The sequence below is a fragment of the Argentina silus genome, assembly GCF_951799395.1.
Source record: "Argentina silus genome assembly, chromosome: 13".
NCBI lineage: Eukaryota > Metazoa > Chordata > Actinopteri > Argentiniformes > Argentinidae > Argentina > Argentina silus.
The window spans coordinates 4,994,125-5,017,174 of NC_139667.1; the positions used below are offsets into that span (position 1 = coordinate 4,994,125).

The 23,050-nt window shown below is 46.0% G+C and overlaps 1 protein-coding gene across 3 annotated transcripts; it reads right to left on the bottom strand.

The window, feature by feature from the left end:
• Positions 1-677: 677 nt before the first annotated feature.
• Positions 678-22,594, bottom strand: rtn1a (reticulon 1a). Of its 3 annotated transcripts, XM_083682938.1 has the most exons (9): positions 22,354-22,594; positions 12,965-13,678; positions 11,136-11,894; positions 3,301-3,508; positions 3,034-3,172; positions 2,796-2,865; positions 1,909-1,955; positions 1,753-1,811; positions 678-1,578 (listed from the first exon to the last, which is right to left on the bottom strand). In XM_083682938.1, the coding sequence occupies exons 1-9, from the start codon at positions 22,574-22,576 to the stop codon at positions 1,536-1,538; spliced, it is 2,262 nt and encodes a 753-aa protein (XP_083539064.1). In that variant the 5' UTR covers positions 22,577-22,594; the 3' UTR covers positions 678-1,535. The 3 variants fall into 3 exon arrangements, with proteins under 3 accessions (XP_083539064.1, XP_083539066.1, XP_083539065.1); XM_083682940.1 differs by lacking the exons at positions 11,136-11,894; positions 12,965-13,678; positions 22,354-22,594 and adding an exon at positions 5,392-5,453; XM_083682939.1 differs by lacking the exons at positions 11,136-11,894; positions 12,965-13,678; positions 22,354-22,594 and adding an exon at positions 5,083-5,147.
• Between the last annotated feature and the right edge of the window lie 456 nt (positions 22,595-23,050).

A 23,050-nucleotide genomic window follows, 5' to 3' on the forward strand; every position in this document is an offset into this window, starting at 1 on the left:
GCAACCTTCTTTTATTTCGTATAAATGAAGCTGATATTCTTTAAATGTAGCATCTCGAGGATCCACACAGTTGTCATTATCTTGCTATTGTTTTGACTTTTTACGTTAGAGGATCACAACTCTCTAGGACTGAATATGACGGTGGTATGATGTGAGCTTCAGCTTCCGAATGGATACATTGGGGATGATGCTTTAGTGAAGTAGGCCACGAACACATTTGACTGTTTGTAACAGATGAGACTTGTCAGTCACAGCTTGTCTCTATTCAACCTTAGGAACAGTCTCATCGTGTCCTGACAGCCAAGTTAAATTTGTCACCTCAGCATTCTCCCCTCCCCCGTACAGGAGGAAAGGGGCTTCTCTGCCACAAGGATTCAATATGTATTTATAGCATGTCATGTAAAATCCCTTTGGAGTATTTCCCATTTGCTGTATGCACCATATACCCCTTCGAAACATTGACACCTTCAAGTGAGCCATGTCCTCATATTTCTGGCAAGGCTCGACCTCTCCAGGCAAAAGACCTGTTGATACGAGTTGAACCCTGAAAATATATGTATACTGAAAAATGTATACACTCACTGCAATGTAAGTCGCTTTGGATTAAAGCGTCAGCGAAATGGCATATATTAACTAATAACCCTTCTTTTAGTAAATGATCTGAAAAAATAGCGTCATACATCAAGGAACATTTATTTTTCTTATTCTGTAATTAAATACATACTGTAAGTGCAAATAGTTAAAGAGTCCAGGGTCTAAGAACTACATTGAGTATAGTTGAACATAGTACAAAGTTGGACAGTTAATTCAAACAAGCTAAATATCACCAGATACTCCTTGTCTTCATAGTAGTCAAACAACAGTACCTAAAACATGAGCTTGTGTATAGTTCCTTATAGTTATACAAAAGCAAAAAACCCTACATTTACCACATCTAAGACGCATATTGTCAAATTATTTTGTGCTTGAAAACACCAAAAGGAAATCATTTGATATTTATATATATTGACATACGTATACTGAGAGAAGCCCCACCAGCTAACTCAGACACATGAAGCAGTATTTAACATTGGCAGCAGAGCATTTCTGTGGGCATATAGCTTTTTTGTGCCAAACCTGACAGTTTGTTGTAAGCACTGCAAAAGAAAAATGTAGCGTGAAAAAACTGCACGAAAGATATCAAATATTATTTACTCAAGGCTTGACTTCATGCACTTAATAACAAGCAACACAAAAGAAAAAAAGTCTGGTTCATTTTTTTTTTTTTGTCTTTTTTTTTTTTTTTTTTTTTTTTTGAATTGTGAACTTGTCTACCTAGACATAAGATCTTGAACATAAGTGACTAACAGTGTGTGTTAGTGTGTTAACCGCTATAGACAGTATTGGGGTGAGGGCTTCTCCAGAGGTTGGTTTTTAGAGAACACCATCAAGATGACATAGTACTACCCCCACAGATAATGACTGGGCTCTCCAACAATGGCCAAGCTGTCTGCCTCTGACCTGGACTGGACTGTTAGCTTGACACCCAGACACATCTACTCTTCCTTTCGCTTGGCCCCGGGGATCTTCGCCTGGATCCTGTAGGGAGAAAACATTCACAACATGGAGCTGTTTCTTGTTCAGACACAACACTGGCAACACTGGTTCTGCTGTGATATAACACTGTACATATCTGGTTTATATCTAGGCTAAACATCATTACAATTAATGTCTGTTAAATCTTCTTTACAAATAGAAAAAAAAAGTACTCACTTTCCCACCACAGAGTTCACTTGGGTCCGTATTAGTCCCACATATTGGTCAATCTGTGCCTGTTGGAGGAAACGAAGTATAGATCAAAAATCTATCATTGAAAAAGCTGAGAGTGAACACAACCACTCCATAAAGATGTTGATGGTGAATGCTTACCTGGTGTTTCTCATAGACCACAGGCATGGTGAACATGGACACCACAGCTGGAGGGAGAGAGCGAGAGAGAGAGAGAGAGATAGCATGATTCAGCATTCTGACCTGGAGTGTCCCCCTGGGAATATACTCCAATATGCACACACTGTACCAACAAAGCCCCTTCCCCAGACAAGAGACCTGTTTATCTACACCAGGTCAACAGAAAAAGAACAAAAATATAAGATACTGGAAATCAATTGTTTTTGTTCAAAGAGCACATTTCTGTATGTAAATCCACAATGACACAGAATTTACTTTCTGGCTGTAAATGAACCATATGTTGTGATGAGACCATGTGGCTGTCTCAGTAGATCTGGTCAGGTCATGTGGGTCATGCTGCCCTGCTAAACAGCATGCTGTACCCTCCCTCTGTGCTGGTGGAAATGATTGACTGGACTCACAGTCCCACAGTGGGGCTCTGTGGTGTTATTCTTATGATAGCCCATTCCTCTAATCAGAGTAAAACTCACACACACTGTATATAATAGTGGCCATGGGCTAGGAGAGGTTTCAACGCAGCATAAGGAATTATTATAAAAATGTATTATTATTCTGTCCTAATTGTCATTCTGTTAAAAAGCGCAAATAATGAGTTTCTCATCTAAATATTTGTATTCACACCTGAAATAAACAGGTGCATGGGGAAAGAGAAGGTACATGAGATTAAGTTGGAATAGAATTACGGACCACACTGTCTATCAGACTGTTCATAACAGATGAGACTCGTCAGTCACAGCTTGTCTCCATTCAACCCTAGGAACAGTCTCATCGTGTCCACACTGTCTATCAGACTGTTAGCGGTGTGTGCAGTTCTTGAGAGACGCGCGGTGAGAAGAACAGCTCCTTACTCAGAATAAGCAGAGTCAGGCCATTGAAGAGAGCACCCACATAGGTCAGCAGCCACATCAGCACAGCAAACTGCAACACAGGGAAAACATATTGGGTTTACCAAACTAACCCACCCCCACAATGTGTCCCCGCATCTGAAATTTGACCTGAGGGTGTCAGACGACCATTGGGTGTTAATGCGCGTCCATTGTTGATGACATGAGTGTGGCGTTTGATAAAGGTTATTCGGAGGCTGACCTTCAGTGAGTCCACCAGGTCCTGGACCAGGAACAGCCTACGGAGCTCCTTCATACAGGTGTTCACGTACAGGAGACATTTGTCAGCATATTTACCAATCTGATCCTGGGACAGAGAAATCTCCACCTCCAGATAGGATCTGTATGGAAACAATATAACAGACTTTTGGTTTAGCAAGAACATCCACGTATGCGGTATTTCACCTTTGAGTGTGACGGTCATAATGGGGTGCATGAACCCCACACAAACACGACCTTCCCCACTCACTTGAATGGGTGTCCTTCATCTGTCTTCTGCACAGCCTGAAGCACGGACTTGTAGATCCTGAAGCTGATGGTGGCAGAGAGGGCGGCCAGGGCTAAGTAGGCCCCCACGCTGACCACGCTGAACTGGGTCAGGGAGAAGAGGAGCAGCAGCACACTGCCGAACACGGCCCCCGACTGCTTCACATTCCTCCAGTAGAGCAGGTCTACGGCTGGGGGAAGGACAGAGCAAGGACAGCGGGGTTAAGATCACTCCCGACATGACATACGGCAGTGACAGTAACAGTATGACCTAACCCACCACCGTCTAGTGTGATATAATTTACAGAGCAGTTATCCCGGGTAGAAGACATCTGGGTCAAATAACTGGAAGTCGTTGGCAACCCGGAGTCCTCAGAGATGCCTGACGTGTGAGACTTTGGCCTATCTTAGCCCTTTATTACGTTTGATTGAGCTATGAATTGACAAATGGTGTGAATGTGTCACAGTGAGAACTATCTGGTTGAGTTTCCTTCCCCCTACAGTATATATAGAGTAACCTTTGCGAAGGATCGTAGCTGACTCTCACTTGTTGAACAAGCGCCACTCACTTCATGTTTGCAACACACCAGCGCAACTTTATCTATCTGTGATTATCATAAGCGGTCGGCACCTGGCCTGGTCACACACACACAACCCTGTAGTCCCCCAACACAACCTGGTTCACCAGTACAACTGCACTGCCCATTCACAAAGCTATATTAATCATTGACCTGTGCCCAGTGGAGACGGAGGCAGAAATAGACTCTGTATTAGCACAGTTCATAGATAACAGTTCAAAGTGACCTGGTCAGACAAGTGTGTTCTGGTCACAGGAACCTTTTGAGTTCTGACACATTTTGGGACCAGTTGATTCAACACACCGCACCAGAAGGCACAGTAGTGAGCCCCTAAGTTACGAGAAATCGTGTGCAACTTGAATTCAGCGATCGAATACAACTGAATAGAAACTCTCTCCTGGTTGCCATTCCCTGCTATCTGTGTTTTTCAGAGGTAAGATATTATCCAGTAGGGCTGAAGTTCTGAGCCACCAACTGAGACGACAAAGGTTTCACACCTCTGGATTAAGTCACTGTACCATTGCCGCTCCGCTAACCCACGTGGCCTATGTCTCCTATGTTGGCTAGAAACACAGCCGTGTTTCCATGAGAACCTGAGGTCGGTTCACGTCTGCTGAGCTGCCTCCCCCCACCGTGACTGTAGGCAGTTCAGTGTAAACGTGCAGCAGCAGATCTGCTATACGTCCATGTTCCGACTGTTGATCCCGACAACTGGAATGAATCCTTCTGTTTTACAGGGAGGAGCTGAGCCACATTCCTGTCCGTTTGTGCTCCTGTAGAGAGGAGTGGAGCGTTGTCGGGTCCCATGGGTGTCTTCCTCTCCCTCCCTAAGCCCTCCTGCCTGCCTGCCTGCCTGCCCGCCTTTCCTGCTCTAATTTTAGCTGTGGAGCTGTGAGCAGCATAGAGATGACGGCCATTTTTATACTCAACCATAGGCATCTGTGGATGCCAAAAGCTGAGCTAAAACAGGGCGCTCAAAGGACACTCACTTCACAGACCCTGACCGGTCTGTTGGAGACAGGTGCACTGTTAAACACATCCCGTCATGTTCCATGTTCATTTGCCCAAATCATTAAGACTGAGCCCCCCCCCCCCTTATCAATAACAAATACTGATTGACCTATGTCCCTCTAATCAATAACTCAAATCAATATGGCTGAATAACGACCCCTTTCTCTTTAACCTACCTAATCTCTCTATGGATGCGCCCATCCCTTTGGTCCCACTGCCAGCCACTAGTCAGAAACTGACTCTCTCTCACTCCCGTAGATTTGCCATCTATTGCTTAACATGATGCTCTAAAAAGCATACACACATTCACAGAGACGCAGAGCACACAAAGCAGCTGTAACACAGACAGACAGGCAGGACAGACAGCTATGCCGGAGAGCCGGGCGTTAACCAGCTACAGCAAAATGTGCCTTGTGATCCGATCCACAGACTGAAACACAAACAGAGAAAAAGCTTAAGCTAGTGTGGTAGAAGCGTGTACTGACCTGCGGCTCCCATGGCTGAACAGGGAAAGAGGCAGCTGCTTTATCCACAGACAAAAGGAGAGCACTGAAGGGGGAGTCCCCCCCCCCCAGCCCGGTAGGGGAGGGGCCACAAGCACACAGGCTAATCATCGTCCTCTGTGCAGGGGGATTGGGGAGGGGAGGGGAGGGGGGGGGACTTTAAGGGGAGCGGTTGCCAGAGAGCTGAGCTACGATCCAGCACACATACACTCACACACCCTCTCTGTGAGTTCTTTTATACCCTGGCTTTAAAGCACAGCCCCACTGACAAATGACAAAGACTGCCAGGCAAGACAAAAATAAAGAGACTGTATCCGATTCAAAATGGTTGTCTCCCTTCACAAGAGCAGAAGATGGAGTTCTTTCCGATCATTTATTTATTCTCTGTTTATCTGTAGCCCACAGCATGTGACTTGTACACGATTGGCTGTATAATCTACTGAGAGGGCGTCGCACTAGATGTGAGATCTGCATGGCTTTCATGTAAAGATGAAATATACAAGCTGTAACGTATTGTTCCATTAAAATGGATCAGCGACGAGGATCTGGTGAGCACCTGCCTGATGCAGTTACCATAGTTACAGTGCTCCATTTTCTCCCCCTTCACTCACTGACAGAGAGAGAGAGAGCGAGAGAGAGAGAGGGAGGGAAAGCGCTCTCAGGGGAACAGAGACAGATTCACTTGCTCTGAATCTGGGGAATCAGGGCCACATAACGTCAGTCTACACACACACACACACACAGACCCACACACACACACCCAGACAGCCACTCCCTTTATTGTTTGACACAAAAGGACAAAGGACCAGTTTGACATGGAGGCCAACACCAGTCAAAACAAGTGACATATTACGGTGTTAAACAGGATTCAAAACATTGCTTTATATAGAATCAGACACGATTTAAATACCAACATAAAGACTAAATGGGGTGATGATGATGTGATGGTGTGATGGCTGAATTGGTTTGTCACCTAAAATGGCAGTTAATTTAGTAGTCATACAGCAATCTTACCCACAAGCTGTGTGTCTGTGACACTATATTCAGTGGAAATGATTACAGTAATATCTTGTGGATAGAGTATGTGCAGTATTGGTATGTACGGTACTTCACTGTTCTTGACGTGGTGTTATAAGCAAATTACAAATAAACTCTCTGGTAGAGGAGCCAGCCAGGAATTCTGCCCTTCACAACATGAACACAGGAAGTTGAATCAGAACACACAGGAAGTACAGTCACTGCTGGCGAAACCCTGACTACTTATATGATTTCTGCGTCTGATACTCAAGTCAAACAGAATGGTTAATGTCCCTCTCTTTAGGTTAGCAGATGATGTAGCCTACATATACTGGATTTTGTCTGTAAAGGCAGGGCAAACCAGTTTTAGCCTGACCCCATTAAACTACCAAAGTCATCAACACAGCCTCTCACCATGCCCCAAGCCAGGATGAGTAAACATGCATATAAGCCTCAAGAGCTTACTCAAACTGAAGAAAATCCAACTGGTAAATTACCCTTGCGCCTATGAACTGTAGCCTAATTTCTCGGGGCTGAATAACAGGGTTACCCCGTCAGGAAGATACTGGATGTCAAATTCATGAACACAACCCAAAGCCTTATTCCAAGCCACAATAAATGCTCAGTAAATGTGAGCTATACTTAAAACTCTAGATGGACAGACCTTCTTATAGAATGATGCTCAATGAAAATATAGTGGGCCAGAATGTGTGACTCATTCTGTTTTGGTTGATATTTAGAGATGTACATACAGTACAACCTCAATTTAGCATTTGCCAGGCCTCATAATGTAACCCACTGCCATTAACTGTGAAAGAACAGGCAGACCAACCCACTCCATCTCCCTCCTACACTCCTAACCTAACCAACTGGTAAACATAGCAACTGTAGAAAATCACAAAGCCAACGACATGTACAGGAGAGGAAGGAAGGAAGACCATTTTCTGTCATGCCCAGTCCCTCTTCCTAACCCAAGGCAGCAGTATCACTCCCCACGACAGAGAGACAGCCAGACGGAGGCCCCGCCTCTCCCTCTCCCAGTCTCCGCAAGGTGCATTGGCAGCCGTGGCGACTGATGTAATCGGGATGGGTGTGCCCTGGTTGCCATAGAGACAGTCTGTCAGTGCCGTCCGGATGCTCCGCCAGCTTCGCACACAAAAACAGCCCGAAGCCTGCGCAATTAAAAACAGCTCCCCTGCAGAGGCAAGGGGGGGGGGGGGGGGTGATAACAGTGACACACCCTCATGTAAACCCCAGGGTTTCACCTTAACGCACACAGACCCCAGTCAGACGGCGCGCAGCATGTGTGTACGTACGTTCATCATCATCATAAACACAGACGGACGTTTCACACCCCCCTTTCACCCTTTGTCTCACACAGACGGCAGACAGAATCTGCGATTAGGGCGTGTCCTCCGTTGCGAGGACAGACAGAGAGGGCGGGGGGTGGGGGGGGGGTAGAGGTAAACAGTTTAGACCGGTCATCAAGGCCCTGACTAACCCAAGCTACAGTATAGATAACTAATGCATACATGCAACATACTGTATCCCCCATCCCACACACACACGCACACACACACACACGCACACACACACACACACACACACACACACACACACACACACACACACACACACACACACACACACGTGCATTCAGAAGCTCTGACAGCAAATAAAAACATACGGTACGCCCCAAACGCATACATACACAAATCAGTCAACACACCACACAGCTAAAAATACACACAATCTCCACAAAACACACACACAAACACAAATCATATACACAGAAATCAACAGAGCAAACACATCAGTACCCTGGCCCCTCCAGCTGGTCCAGGAGCACTCCTTGGGCTTGGTCACATCAGCAGTGGCCTGCATGCTGGCGCTGAGTTATCTCCCTTGATTTCTCTAAGTCTTCTCTGTTGTCTTCTCTGTCTTCCTCTTCTGTAGCACTGACTCACGCTCTCATCCCAGAAGAGGCATGAATGGTTGGAAGGATGAAGGAGAGCAGCCGAGATGAGCGGGAGGGAGGAAGGGAGGGAGGAAGGAAGGGAGGGAGGCAAGGTTTCCAAGGTGCTACCGGCTCACGGAACGCACAGCACTGATGCTGTAGAGCGGCAGCGTTGGAGAGAACAGAAGGAGGAGACGGAATGGGGGGGCTGATCGAATTGTAAACACCACACCACAGTCGCTACTGCAGCAATTCATCCATGCAATGATTAAGTGCCCTCGGGGGCTAGGCTTTTTCTTGAAAAGGGGAGGTGAGGACACTTTCACAATAAAAGTCCCCTCTGTATTTCTTGTTCGCATAGCAGACCGGTGCTGCGGGGGGGATCGGCAGTGAAAGGGTTAACCAACGTGCCCTTTGATGAAGAGCCAAAGAAGGCGGATGCACTGTCATATATTTTCTAGTGTGCCGTGTGGCGTGATTGCTTTTGTGGCTAGCTTTGTTATTACCAATCTATTAATACAAAAAAAACAATCTCCAGCTAAGGGGACAGGTTATAGGGTGCAAGAGACAGAAATGACAAGAGAATCTTTATGTAAAAACCCTGACGTCATGTTTCACTGTATTCAGACTGTGAAATTGGATTTGCTGTGGGACAGGGGATTCTATTCGTCTGGGATAGGGACCATGCGTTGCTAGGGAATGATCTGGCACATATTCAACGACCCTGCCCTGTATTTAGACAAAACACTGTTTAAGCTTGTAGTCAATCTGACGCAAATTTTAGATATGTGTCACTAATTATTGAGAAGCCTAAGTGCTGGGCCTTAAATAATTTATTAATAGCACAATGGTCTTTAACGCTAGGCCACGTTTCACTTCGTGCTTAGGTTCTCCCACGCGAATACATTAGCAATGCAAATGGCCATACAGTACAATGGTCTGAGGAGCGGAAGAGTGCTGTATGGGGCACGTTACTGGCTAGGTTCGAGACAGTACCATGTCTGCGCAGAAGCAGGGTACCTCTGGACTAACCCTAACCCCTAACCCCTAACCCAAATCATCATCGTATTACTATTAGTACTACATTGGGACTGTCATTCGGTGCACCGCCGGGCTGACGTCCCCCGCACACCTTCTGCTCACTGCAACCTTGAAAAAGCTCTCCGCCTCGGCAACAGCCAATAGGCAAAAAAAAAAGAAAAAAAAGAAAAAGAAAAAGAGCCTGTGCCACTCCGCTCCCCCTCGGTGTTGCCATGGCAACTGCTGTGGAAGTGCACAGGCTGTGGTACATGATGTCTGCTCTCGTCTTCTCCAGCATACAGACCTCTCTGTCTGGTCCACGGCGCCCTGCGCCCTCTAGTGGCCACAAAAATATCTAAAAGGGTTGACCTGCTTTTTGGAATTCGAGAAGCTTCTGTGTATCTGTTTGTAAACATAATTAGAGGATGGGGGGGGGCTTTCCTTAAGCATGTTTCAAATATTTTCATTTATCTCATTTGTCATTTCATTTGAACAAAGAGCACTAGACAGACACCACAGCTGAATCTGTCTCCATTGCCTCATGCTCACAATGACAGCTAAAGCAACCATAGAATAACAACTACAATACGGTATTTTTGTAGACTGCATCATCCTCATATCCAGTGGAATCCTCCTAAGCTCCCTAAATCAATGCGTATGTGCCCCAGTTTTGACATTTTGGGATTACATAAACCCACTGTTTACAAGGACGGAACGAAGCGAACAGAAGAAAGGCAGAATGATGAGTGGCAACATAAAATGTCCAGCTTAACACACACACACACACACACACACACAGCTCTGTCTGACTCAACGTGGTGCAAAGTGGCTTGCGTGTTCAAATCAGCGATACGTCTGTCTGAGTAATTTCATGACAGGATGTTGGTTGACAGATGGCCTGTTAGGGATGCGGAGGAAGAATCAGGGCTATTTCTAAATTCCATACAAACATAACCGCTGAGAGCAGGGATTAAACCTTGGTTATATATTTGGCAAAGTAGGGGCTCTGATTCGGGTTGGTTATCATCATAACAATCCCCGCATGTCTCAGGCGTCCTGTAGGCTACACAGTTTTGGAAGTACACCACCAGAGGGAAGCAGATATTGAAATCATGCAGCAGCTCAAAACAAAGCCGAACACACCCACCACAGAGAGCATGGAACAGCCCGTCTCACGGCAACCCTTTCCATTTCCTGACCTCGTCAACCCAGCGACAGACGTAGCCATCCATGCTATCTCTTCACATCATCACACTCTCAGGCCAGCGAGATAAAAACAGGGAGTGGACAACCATATGCGCTACATTAGAGGGAGTCAGTAGTCATGACAACAGTCCGGGACACGGAGCAGTCACTAGTGTTTTAGACGAAGACGGACAAACAGACAAAACAAAACAAAACAAACCAAACCAAACACACACTGCTGGATCATGGATCCTCCACTCAGAAACCACTGATGCATTAGCAGATACAGTACTACCTGGTCCATAAGCTGATTGCGCTCTTTCTTGAGAGCGGTGGTGATATAAAACTCAGGGGCAACACTACTGCAACAAGGAAAGATAAGCTATGGGGTTAACATGGCTTCAGTGAGGTTTATCATTCAAGCTTTTCATTGGAATGCAGGCTATTTGTAAGTACAGTAAGGGTTCACAGAGGCAATAAATACATGGGCCTCGATAATACCATACAACCAACTTAACAGGTGAGCAAGAATAGAACAAAGACTAACCTTTCTTTTTGTCGAAGCCTTCCATAAAGACAGGGGCAGCAGGTTTCCCCAGGTCGTCCTTTGCCTCACTGGGCTTGCTCTTGTCCTCCTGGGGGGTCTTCTCAGAGCGGACCTCTGGGGGCACTGCGGCGGTGGGGGGCTTGGGCTTGGTGGGGCGGTCCTCCTCCATCTTGACGGGGCTCTTGCTCTTGTCATTGGCTGGTTTCATCAGGGAGCTTGGCAGCGGGTCGACGGGGACCACCTCTGGGACACTACGGGCAGGGGGGGTGGAGGTGGGGATCAGAGGTGAAGGGGTGTTGACCCCCTGTTTGGGTCCAGCGGTGCCCTGCTCTCTCTTGGGGCTCTCCTCAGACGCTGACTCGATGAAGAGCTCACTGTCTAGCTCTGCCTCCCTCTCCTCCCTCAGAATGCTGTAGGCTGTGGGCTGGGCATGGTTGCCGGCCAGGCCGAAGCCTCCCTTGGTGCTGGGGGGGAGGTCAAACGGGTTGCTCGTCGGGCTGAAACTCCCCTTGCTGCCCGGAGGTTGGTCGAATGGGTTGTTGTTGCCCTTGGTGACGGGCAAAGTCTCACGCATCGGAGGCTCCTCGGACACCAGCTCTATCTCTGAGTCTCCAGACTCTGCGCTGCTGCCATCCTGGTCCCTGGACGAGGCCACGGGCGGGGCCTTGGTGGAGGCTGGGGTTGGGTTGCTGCTGGGAGCGGAACTCACAGGCTTTACCCCGACAGCCCTGAACAGGTCATGGGAGGGGGATTCTTTCTCTGCAGAGAGTGAGATAGAGGGGGAGAGATGGGGGGGAGAGAGAGAGGGGGGGGGGATTAGAGCACTGATAAGAGGCTGAGCACACATTCCTCACAGACACCACTGCACATCTCTCAAAGCAAATACTCAGAGTAGTACTAAAGCAGATTCCACAGCTTTACAGACTTTTAAAGTCCAACCGCAGAATTATAAGAACACTTTATCTGATTGATCTTATTACTGATCTCTATGGTTTTAAAAGGGTTAGTTCAATATGTTTCAACTTGCACTTATATAGTCAGATTGTTCCATTCGTTGAAAGTAGTCTATAGTCCAGGATAATAATAATGTAATCCATGGTTCAGAACTATTTAAATAGTCACTACTGATTTTACCCGCCGCGAAAAAATAAATAATGGAAGTGATTCACGAACAATTATTGTGATTGTTGCCACAATCAGCTCAGATGAGGTAGGTTACACCTGAGATCATCCTCCTCAGACCTCTGCACCCCATAACACCCTATTGTACATTACCTGAACTTGCATTAACCCCCCCCCCCCCCCCCGCACCCCAAAAAAACCCTTGTTCTTCCTTTCTCTAGCACTGTGACTGTCGGTGGCACTTGATATTATCGAAAGTTTTACTTACAGTGCTTTACTTATTGTAAGTCGCTTTGGATAAAAGTGTCTGCTAAATGACTAAAATGTATATGTAAAAAAAATGTAAATGGTTAGAAGTTAGGTGATTTGGCTTTTTTTGTTACCCAATCACTCCCATAGTTTTTTTGATAGCTGTGGGTAAAGTTAGCATTAGTTAGTAGTGGCTATTTAGTGGCTGTTTAACAACTCTGAACCATGGATTACAGTTTCCCCTGGCCCATAGACTACTTTCAAGGTACAGAACCATGTGACTATAAGTTAAATAACATTGACAGACAGAAACAAATATTGAACTAACCTTGTTAACCGTAAAATGATAAACCTATGAAATATGAAACCTACGAAGTAGCCTACATCAAACCTATGAAATAGGCTACATAAAACTATTCTCCATAATTCCTGCAGGACATGGGAGAAACCTACAGTACCTGTTGGGGAGGCATTGGGAGAGGAGGCGGGGCTGTCGTCCTCAGGCTCCGAAAGCGTAACCGTAGGAACGCCCTGCAGGCCCAGGCTGAGGATGTTTTCGCGGTCAGACACAGTGACCTGCTGGGGGCGCTGCAGGGGGGCGGGGGCGGCGGCAGCAGCAGGAGGGTGGGACTCGGTCAGAGTGATCTTCACTGGGCTGGCGGTCTGCGGGGTACCCAGTGTGCGGTAGGACCGGTAGTCTGACAGCTCCTCGTCAGAAGGCTCCTCCACGTAGGGAAAGGAGTGGGAGTCACCCGCAGGGCCCAGGTCCTCCACCTCTCCCACAGGGCTCTTATCCATGTAGCTGCCCATGGAGTCGAAGTCAGATGGTCCGGTGTCCACCAGGCTGTGCAGGGGCCCCTGGAGCTGGGTGTGGTCATCGCCGTGGCTGATATCCATGTAGTTGTAGGCCTCTGGCTTCTCCGAGCCCAGCAGGGACTTAGGCAGGTCGTCAGACAGGTCAGAGGTCATCTTGGTGTTGGAGGAGCCAAAGATGCCGTAGTTGTCCAGAGCAGAGAAGTGGTCCTGGGATGCAGAGCTGGAAGAGTGCTTCAGATCCTCAGAGAGGTATGAGGCATCCTGCCCTGAGGGGTAGCTTGTGTTGGACAGGAGGGAGGTGTACAGGTCACCTTCATCGTTCATGGGCTTCCGGAAAAGGCCAGACATTGGGTCATCTGAAGACAGAGAGGGAGAGGGAGGGAGAGAGAGAGAGAGAGGGAGGGAGGGAGGGAGAGAGAGAGATAAAGAGAGAGTTTATTTCACATGTATTTAACAAGGTCCACAGCAAGTGCACAAATGAAAGACCGTGAGACAGCATCGCACAAGGACGTTATCTGTAACTGTGTTAACAAAGAGGTGAGACATTACGACACGGCTACTGCGTCAGAGTCTGAAATGACCCAGACTATTGTGCGTGAATTAATAACAAGACCAGTCAGATCAACTAACCCCGACGTCTGATCAGGTCCTGATAGAGAGATGTGTGGCATCATGAGGAGACTATGGGAATCAGATGGGGGATGGCGGTGCGGACCAGTGATGCAGCACTAACAGAGGGCACTTGTGCCCTGAGCTGGACAAAGGCGGATTGTTCAAACCCCCAAAACTCATCCTGCCGGCTCTAAATCCTCAGCGAGGTGCGGGGGAAGGGCTCTGTATTCCATTCACATCTCTGGTTTGTATTCATAAATCTCTTCTGACAAGATGGCTGATTGTCACAGAGGCACACACACAGACACGCACACACGCACACACACACACACACGCACACGCACACAAACATAATACTGTACCCTGCCTTTTTCTACCCTTTTCTCCACTTACAGTACTACACATACACAACATCACAGGGCAGACAGTAGTCTGCACACATGTGGGACAGGACACAGCGGTGCCATGATCCGAACATCCTCTAATCTTGCACTTGTCACAAATGAAGCATTCTGTTTACCTCGAACAGCATGTGTTGAGTGTGTTGGCAATATCACAATGCTAAAGGCGAAAATTAGTATTTGGTACATTGCACTTGGCCGGCACATTTAGAGGGTCCAACACATTCCACTGAAATTCTATGTCAACAAATCTACAGCACTGTGCTCTGCGCATACAGTAGACGTCACAAGTGATTGCTCACAGCTTGCACAGCGAGACCCACTGCTGGAACTTGTGCGGTGTAGCACTGCTGAGTGCAAACCATAGTTTACACCCCCACAAACTATGCTCCAAGCCCCTCCCTCCGCTCTCCAGTCCGTAACTCTCTCTGGGCAGCGGTGTCTCTATAAATAGTCCAGATCCAGCCGCTAGAGTGGGTGAGGGGGAGATTTAAAATAGGAACCTTGAGGCTCCCTCAGAGGATGCAGGCCGAGTACCCTATGGGTCAGGACGTCCCGTCCCTCCCCATCCTTCCTTTGACTGGTCCCCCACCCCTTCCCTCTGTTCTCCCTGGTCCTGATCCTAATCCTCATGGTACTGAACAATCATCTCATTAACGATGTATCATACAAAGCCATACCGTGCACACCCATGCAGAGAAACAAAGGAGTGGTTGACATGACGTGTCGAAATACCAAACAGGTCAAATACACTCAAGATCCACTTTATACAGTATATTTGGTTTTGTAATGAGTAGCAGGGCAGCATGGACATGAACTTCCTGGGGTGTTCAGGGTGTTCCTGAACCAGATGGCAACAGCTGTACCGTTTTGTAACGTTCAATGACACGATGGCCATAGATGTACAGTACTGACAGAGCCTACTGTATAATCCTCTTAGGGTTCTCCCTCTGCTGTAGGTTGACTCTGCCGTCACCCTGACAACACCAGCATAATCTACCACTGACTGAGTCACTAACTGTACACAGATGTGGGCAGCACCATACAGCAGTCTGCTGTGAAGAGAGGTGACCTCTGGAGCGGCGTCGTGCTCGCGGTCCTGTTGATTCCTGCCTTCGGGTCACACCCACACCATAGCCTAGTTTCTCCACACCCTGCTCTGGGGACCGGGAGCGACATGCCGAGAACGGTTGCTGAGAACGGTTGCCCCCTGAGTCACCAACGGCTCCCCGAGGCGTCTACACACAATCATTTGAATGGCTCTTGTTGAGCAGACATCGGGGAAGCAGCTGGGAAGACGCCGCTCAGACAGGGAAGCTACTGAAGGACATCAGCATGTCGAGAAGTGGCCATTGTGCCTCTGCTGATGTGATGCAGGCAGCACCCACACACACACACCGGAAAAAAAACAAAAAAAACACCACACGGCCATGCGAGCGCTTCAGTTGATTCAGACGGGATGAGACGTGACAGAGGAGGAATTCTCATTTCAAATTTTGCCACATAGCATAATCATGCTACTGAGTGGATTGCGCAGTTAAATAAATAATTCCTGGTGGATGAGTTGTGAAAAGGCAGGCACACATTGTCATCCAACGCAGGCAATGCAGCTCGCAGCCTAATTCACCCTGACAACTGCTGCTACCGCCGCCGAGCCCCGGCCTCTCTAATTGTGAGGCGAGAGACAAAAACATGTGATAACATCACAGTCAAAGTACTGGCCATTCAACGTGCGATTATTTGAAAGTAGAGGTCAAGGAAACGCATCTGGGCGTCGACGCTCTTCATATGAGTCTTATTGATGATGATAGTGATCTTTCATGTCGATTGTGCTTGCTTATTTAATTTGCTGGAATTCAACAAGCATCGCTGTGACTGGAACAGCAATGGCATGGGTCTTGAATTCCAATGGAGCATCTCAAGTTTCTTTTTCCTGATGCTCATCGCCTAGTACACAGAACTGTCTGTCAGAACGGGTCCCCCTCTACCCCCTGCCAAAGCCCCACTTCCTTAACCTATCCTAACTCCATCCAGCCATGAAGCCTACCCCTGAGGGATACACAGGAGACGCAGCACTGCATCAGCAGAGCTCCGGAGGAACAAGGGCTCTTATAAACCTCCATCAACCCTCTTCTACTACACCTCCTTATAAACCTCCATCAACCCTCTCCTACTACACCTTCCATAGACTGTAGTTATGGTGTTATAACACATAACCTCCATCAACCCTCTCCTACTACACCTTCCATAGACTGTAGTTATGGTGTTATAACACATAACCTCCATCAACCCTCTTCTACTACACCTTCCATAGACTGTAGTTATGGTGTTATAACACATAACCTCCATCAACCCTCTTCTACTACACCTTCTTATAAACCTCCATCTACGGACGTGTCGGTAACATGTGCATTTATTTATGTTTGACTCTCAACTGTCTGGTGTCACATTTCATTGGTCATCTCCTGCATGCTACAGCGAAACAGACAAACAAAAGGCGGGATGGGCCTTACAAGAGCCGTACTGTGCGTCCTCACATTTAAACCACATGGGATCTTTAGGCACGAGGCCAAGCTCATCCGGAAAATCATGGTATCCAAGTAAATTATTCTCATCATTTGAGGCAGACTTTGACTAATTGGCACAATTCTAAATCCCCCCCCCAAGATGGTTGGAATTTTGCCCAGAATGATTTCGTCAACCAATACGTGCGCAGGGAAGGAAATATAGGACTGACATTTGTGATGTCACAATGGAGTGAGGGTGTGGGAGAGGGAGAGGATGGAAAGTGGAATTAAGATAGACAGTGTGTCAGCAAGAAGTTTCCATGATCAAGGAAAATATAAGTTGCTCAAGAGTGAAAACAGGGGTATAAATACAAAGGGAGGTCAATAGGAAGGCAGCTAGATGGGAAGTGAGGGGATACAGTTGCGCTCAACTATTGATATCAGGGCATTAAGAATATCGATCCATGGCATACAATTACTGTAAGAATGCTGTGGTTATCCACCGTCTTTTTAAACCCATTGACGGCTGAACAGGACAAATATTGTTATTGCAACCCAGTTTAAAACAATCTATAAAAACAGTCAGTTTACAATAAAGGTGGCTTACATCTGAGTCCTTTTGTAACCAAGTTCTGAAGTAAATCGAAGCTTTGGTTGCCACCTGTCACTGTATTGATCCCAAAGTCCTTGCTTGAGTAGAATGGTGAGGATAGATTATTTGATGACCCAGACTGAGTGTCTGCAAGATGTCAGCTTTGGGGCCCAGCTGTCAAATAGGCCTAGAGTGCATGTGTGTCTGTTGTTTCACTTTCATTGCTAAGACACACATTGTACTCAAGGACACACAAGCAAAGACACAGACACAGACACAGACACAGACACAGACACTTAGAACAGCATGTGAGTGTCTTTCTGTTGTTGAGTCAATTAAATGTCAACTTATTTTGTAGTCAGTGATTGTGATCCACTGACTGCCAACAACCCTCTGCATCAAACTGTGGACAAGAGAGTTGAGTGTTGACGGAGCAGCCTAATGTTATTGAGGAAATCAAACTGAATCTAGGTCTAATCAAATCCTTCAAGTATAGCTCATCTTGTTAAGTCATTATTCAAAGGCCAATATCCCCAACACTTGCAGGTTTGAGAAAGCATTACATTAAAATATCTTAATATGGTTGTTTATTGATTTCATATGCGATGTGTGTGTTGGTGTGTGTGTGTGTGTGTGTGTGTGTGTGTGTGTGTGTGTGTATGTGTAAGGGGGGGGGGTTAAAGATTTTGATAACAGTGCCCTGGGTAAGTAATGGGACAGTGAAAAATGTTGTATTTTTCTTATTCGTGTACATATTCGTTTCACCATTCAGAAATTACACAACCTTTTATGCATAGTCCCCCTATTTCAGGGTACCCAAAAGTAATCAGCAGTTACAATCATCAACAAAGACAAGTTAGCAAGTTATAGTGGCAGCTATACATCCCCAAACCTAACACCCCCTGCACCATGTTTCATGATTTTCCAGACCTCTGCAGGCTTTTTAGCAAACTGTAACCTGACCATCCTTTTTGAGGATAACTAGTGGTTTGCACCTTGCAGTGAAGCGTCTATAGTTCGGCTGGTGAAGTATTCTGCGGATGGTAGTCTCTGACACATTCATGCCTACCTCCTGGAGAGTGTGTGGGACAGTGGGACAGTTGTTTTGGGGGTTTTCTTAATTATGGTGAGCTATCTTCGGTCATTCACTGTGGAAGTCGTCCTTGGCCTACCAGCCCATTTGCGATTGCTGAGCATACCAGCGCTTTTGTTTCTTTTTAATTATGTTCCAAACTGTTGATTTTGGCAAGCCTAAGGTTTTGGCTTTGTGTCTGATAGTTGTTGTTGTTTTCAGCCTAATTATGGCTTCCTTGACTCTTGGTCTCATGTTGACAGACACACGGCAAATCCAAAGCCTAGATTCGATACTACACATTGACAGCTCTCTTACGCCTGCACAAATGATGTGACGGAACACACCTGACTTCCCAGAAACACCTGGCAAGCCAATTGTCCCATTACTTTTGGGTACCCTAAAATAGGGGGACGATGTATAAAAAGTGTTATAATTTCTGAATGGTGAAACCAATATGTAAACAAATACCATCAAATAAAACCTGAGAATCTCTACTTTAACCTCATAATTGTTTCATTTAAAATCCAAACTTGGAATGTAGAGCCAAAATAAGAAAACATGCTTCACTGTCCCATTACTTATACATGGCACTGTCCCATTACTTACACAGGGCACTGTATTTACTTCCCAAGACAGCTGACAGCTGATTCTACGTAGTCCCCTGGAGTGGAGCTTTCCTGACCCTCTCCTTCATAGCTTTATCTGTGTCCTTCCCTCAGCATTAGCTAATTGGTCCTGGAAGCTGAAGAAGATGAATGAGATTGCAAGGTAAAGCTGGCAAAAAACAGGACACGCAGAGAGGCCCGAGTCATCCTGTGAGCCAGCGCGGACAGAGGAACTGGCATATTCCCCTGCATCTTCATCATCCACACAGAACAGGCCTAATATATGCTGGGCCTCTGGGAATATGAGCAGAGCTCTCCCTCGTTGAAGATGAGCATGTACTGTACTGTTCTGTCAGCTAAGTGCTCCCTCTCTCACAGATAGATATAGAGAGCTCCCTATCATTACTTCCCATGCTGTCTCTACAGACGAGGAAATGCATTGCACTAATGCTATATTAAAGTTGTACCCAAGGTCTGCTTGGGTACAACTGACAATGGATGCTTATTGCCTTGAAAATGAATTGCTTCTTAAAAAAAATAATAAAAAAAAGTATTCAATTCAACTGAAGAAATGTCCAAATTCACTTTGTGAACTATTGTGTGCGTACCATGTGTTTTTGGCTCTGTATGTGCCAGAGGGCTGGGGTGCCCATTAGCCGCACCATCTGCTGAGAACAAGTTGCGTGATACCTATGTGGTTTTCACAGCACGGTCAGATCTGGTCATGATGCTGGGATGAAGTGGACATGGCTGAGGTCCTCCACATATTTAACTCCCTGTATGCTCATCTTCATAAAGCCTGTATATTAAATGTTAAAGGTGCAACGGGTAGAGTTTGCAAGGGCTTCACTCACGCAAGATGACACCAGCCATGCTTCATGTAGTCCAAGGTCATTCGGTGCAGCAGTAATTGAATACGTGCAGCTGAGGTCAGCACTCAGCAGAATACGTCTTACTGTAGCACCGGTAACAGAGAAGGTAAACATGTACTGTATACCTGGACGTAATTCTGCCAGCTAGGTCATGTGGTCAAGGGGCATCCGTCTGGTTTAACTTCTCTCTGAATAGTGTAATTCCATCCATACACACGGCCACTAGCTACCTGTTCTAACCTTGATGAAGCACTGAGAAATTCTAGAGCTCTAAGTGGACTCTATATCCACAGGCGGTGAGATCAGTGGGAGTAAACTGTTGCATTGAGGTCATAGAGGGCCAGGGTCCTTAACACTGCAGACTAGACAATGCTAATCTCCTGGCTAGTTCAAAGTAGGGTAGCTATGTAAAGATCCACGCTGTACCCACCAAGACCACATGTGTCACGACAGATTAAGTCTATGGCGTGGGCAAAGTCTATGGCGTGGGCTAAAAGGCAGTTATATTTTCCTTATGATGATTTTATGAAATGGCTGCTGTGTGTGTGTGTGTGTGTGTGTGTGTGTGTGTGTGTGTGTGTGTGTGTGTCTGGGAACAGGTCCATCTTTGGTTCTTTCTAGAACTGTGAAAACCATTCGTACACATCTTTTATCCTGCCGTTAGGGCAAAGAATCTGGCAGACTGACTGAGCCATGGTTTGAGAGGACAATTTTTATAGTTTCCACTAAACAATAAAACAACACTATTTTTCTAAAAACACTGATATGCTATGCCACGCTTACTAAAACACTGCATTAAATCAGATTACAGGCTTAAAATAGACGCCACTCTGTTTGTGTACAAAAAAAAAAAAAAAGCCTCAAATTTGCTTGCCATCTTAAAAAACAAATTAACAGGGTTGAAAGCCAACGAAGCTCACGAAAGGGGAAAGAAGGTCTCAGCAAAGAAGAGAGCAAACTAGGCAGGGATTTGAAACACCATCTTATGAATATTTCAGAGGAACCGTGAATGAAAGTGCAGGGCTCCAGTTCCCTCCTCTCCGAGTGGATGGTGAGCCCTGTTTCTCCAAGATTAAAAATAGCAGCATGAGCTGAGCCCTGCTGAAGAGGGTGACGGACTTATAGCCGAAGCGTGAATGATGCTCCCACAAAAAACATTGCTTCTGAGTAGCCACAGCTATCTCCTTAGTCTGTGCTACGGGCTTGCTACTTTTTAATGTCCCACGGGTGTTTACAGAATTGGGAAAAACTGCTTTTAGCTACTGTGCTGGAATGATCATCAGGGCAGACGGATGTTGGAGCACTCGGTCCCTGACACTAGCTTTAAGTCCTTGGTTAGGGACCAGTTTACAGAGACATGTTCTTGTTTTGATTGATTAATGTGTGTATTTTGTTGTGTTGTGTTTTTTAAGGTGTCGTTTTGTCATCATGTTTTATTGTAATCAGAGTACACCCACAAAAGAGACCTCGGCCTCAGTGTGCCTCCCTGAGTAAATAAAGGTTAAATGCTATTAAGCTTCAGTAACATATTGGCATCGGCTACTTGAGAGATTCCATGATTTGAACCAAACTGTAGGCCTCATTCACAATTAAGTTTGTTTAGATTATGCCTTGAACAGGGAAAAGTTGAGTAGCCTATTATGATATATCGATTACTCTGATACTCAACGATATTATATCATATTATTACCTCATCAAAATCAGGTAGTCTAAATCATGTTATTGTTTCCTGGTTGGCTACCCAACACAAACTATTTATTAGATGCAATTTCGGGCGCTGTTTCAATTTGACGACAGGGAGTTAACTGTTTTGCTATGGAGAAATAAAAGATATTGCTACTGCTCTGCTTATTTCTGAACTTTAAAAATGTTCAAAAGCTCCTGGGCAATGCATGCTCGAATCTATTTTCAACTGTGGTGATAAAGTTCACGGAAATTACATGTAGGCAGGCCACAGCCCCTATTTGGATGCTGCTCGAAGTTATGTTTTCTGTTTTGAGCCTATAGCCCAATTTTATAAACACAGTTCTTAACTCTATTTCATCACTTTCTGTCTATTCTGTTGCCAATGATGTGGGCATCAATTCATTCGGTTTGCTGAAACCTGTAGCTCCCTTTTAAACCTGTGATTTCTCTTTAGAACTTTTCAGTGTCTTACAAAAAGTACAGAATGTCTAGAACGCCGAATCTGCGGTGAGGGTTCCTCTTGTGCAGTCCTCGCCTTTGCCATGTACACCCAAGAAAGGCCGTCTGCGATAGCGGGGTCCGCTATTTGGTGTCTCTGAAAACCTACAATTAGGCACTAAGTGTAATCCATAAAAACAAAGTGTGCGAAATATAAGCGAAATGTTATCGATAACCGTGTACCTGTAGATGCAGTTTCCATAGCAACGGGAGGCCTTTTCCCGTCGTCCTCAAATTGATGGAATTGTTGATCCAGGTCGCTCATCTCCTCCCTGCTTTTCGGTTTAAATTCTTCACGCAGCTCATCGAACCTGGGTGGGGTACTTCCAAACAGGCCATTTCTTTCATAATCGTCCCCGAACCACTTCCCTTCCGAACCTAGTTCGTCACTGGGCTTCGCAGACATGCTTTTAGGGAGAGGTTGCGCGAGAGATACCACAGGCTCCTACAACGCTGGCTACACAATGAATAGTGACGCCTGGTCAATTGAAGAAAATTGAAGATAATCTTTTACACGCCCGAGAAATTGATACGTTTAGTGCAATTGTACAATTGTAATATCAACGCGGTCCGGTCGGAGAGCACTAGGCGAGTGAGGTTGATTGTTTTAGTTCAGCGCTTCTATGCTGACGTCATGGTGTCTGTGTAGCTTATGGTTGGCACTTATTTGGGGCAGAGTAAATTCTGTTAACTGTTTCATCCTGGTTATACAAAAGCATCTGGATAGCCCACACTGAGACACGTTTTAAAGAGGAATACAACATAACATTGGAGATGAACATACGGTTGAAGCATGTTGGCTTACAATGCTTGAGATCACAGCAAATGGCGCAGATAATAAATTGCTGTGATGACTAATGTTTGAGAAGGGAAAAATAAT

What these genes read in the sequence shown, in the direction of transcription:
- rtn1a (XM_083682938.1), bottom strand. Translation starts at nt 22,576, where the DNA reads ATGTCTGCGAAGCCCAGTGACGAACTAGGTTCGGAAGGGAAGTGGTTC. An exon ending in TCCCAATGCCTCCCCAACAG is followed by an intron (nt 11,895 to 12,964) that starts GTACTGTAGGTT and finishes CACTCTCTGCAG; the next exon opens with AGAAAGAATCCCCCTCCCAT. An exon ending in TGGTCTATGAGAAACACCAG is followed by an intron (nt 1,812 to 1,908) that starts GTAAGCATTCAC and finishes TTCCTCCAACAG; the next exon opens with GCACAGATTGACCAATATGT.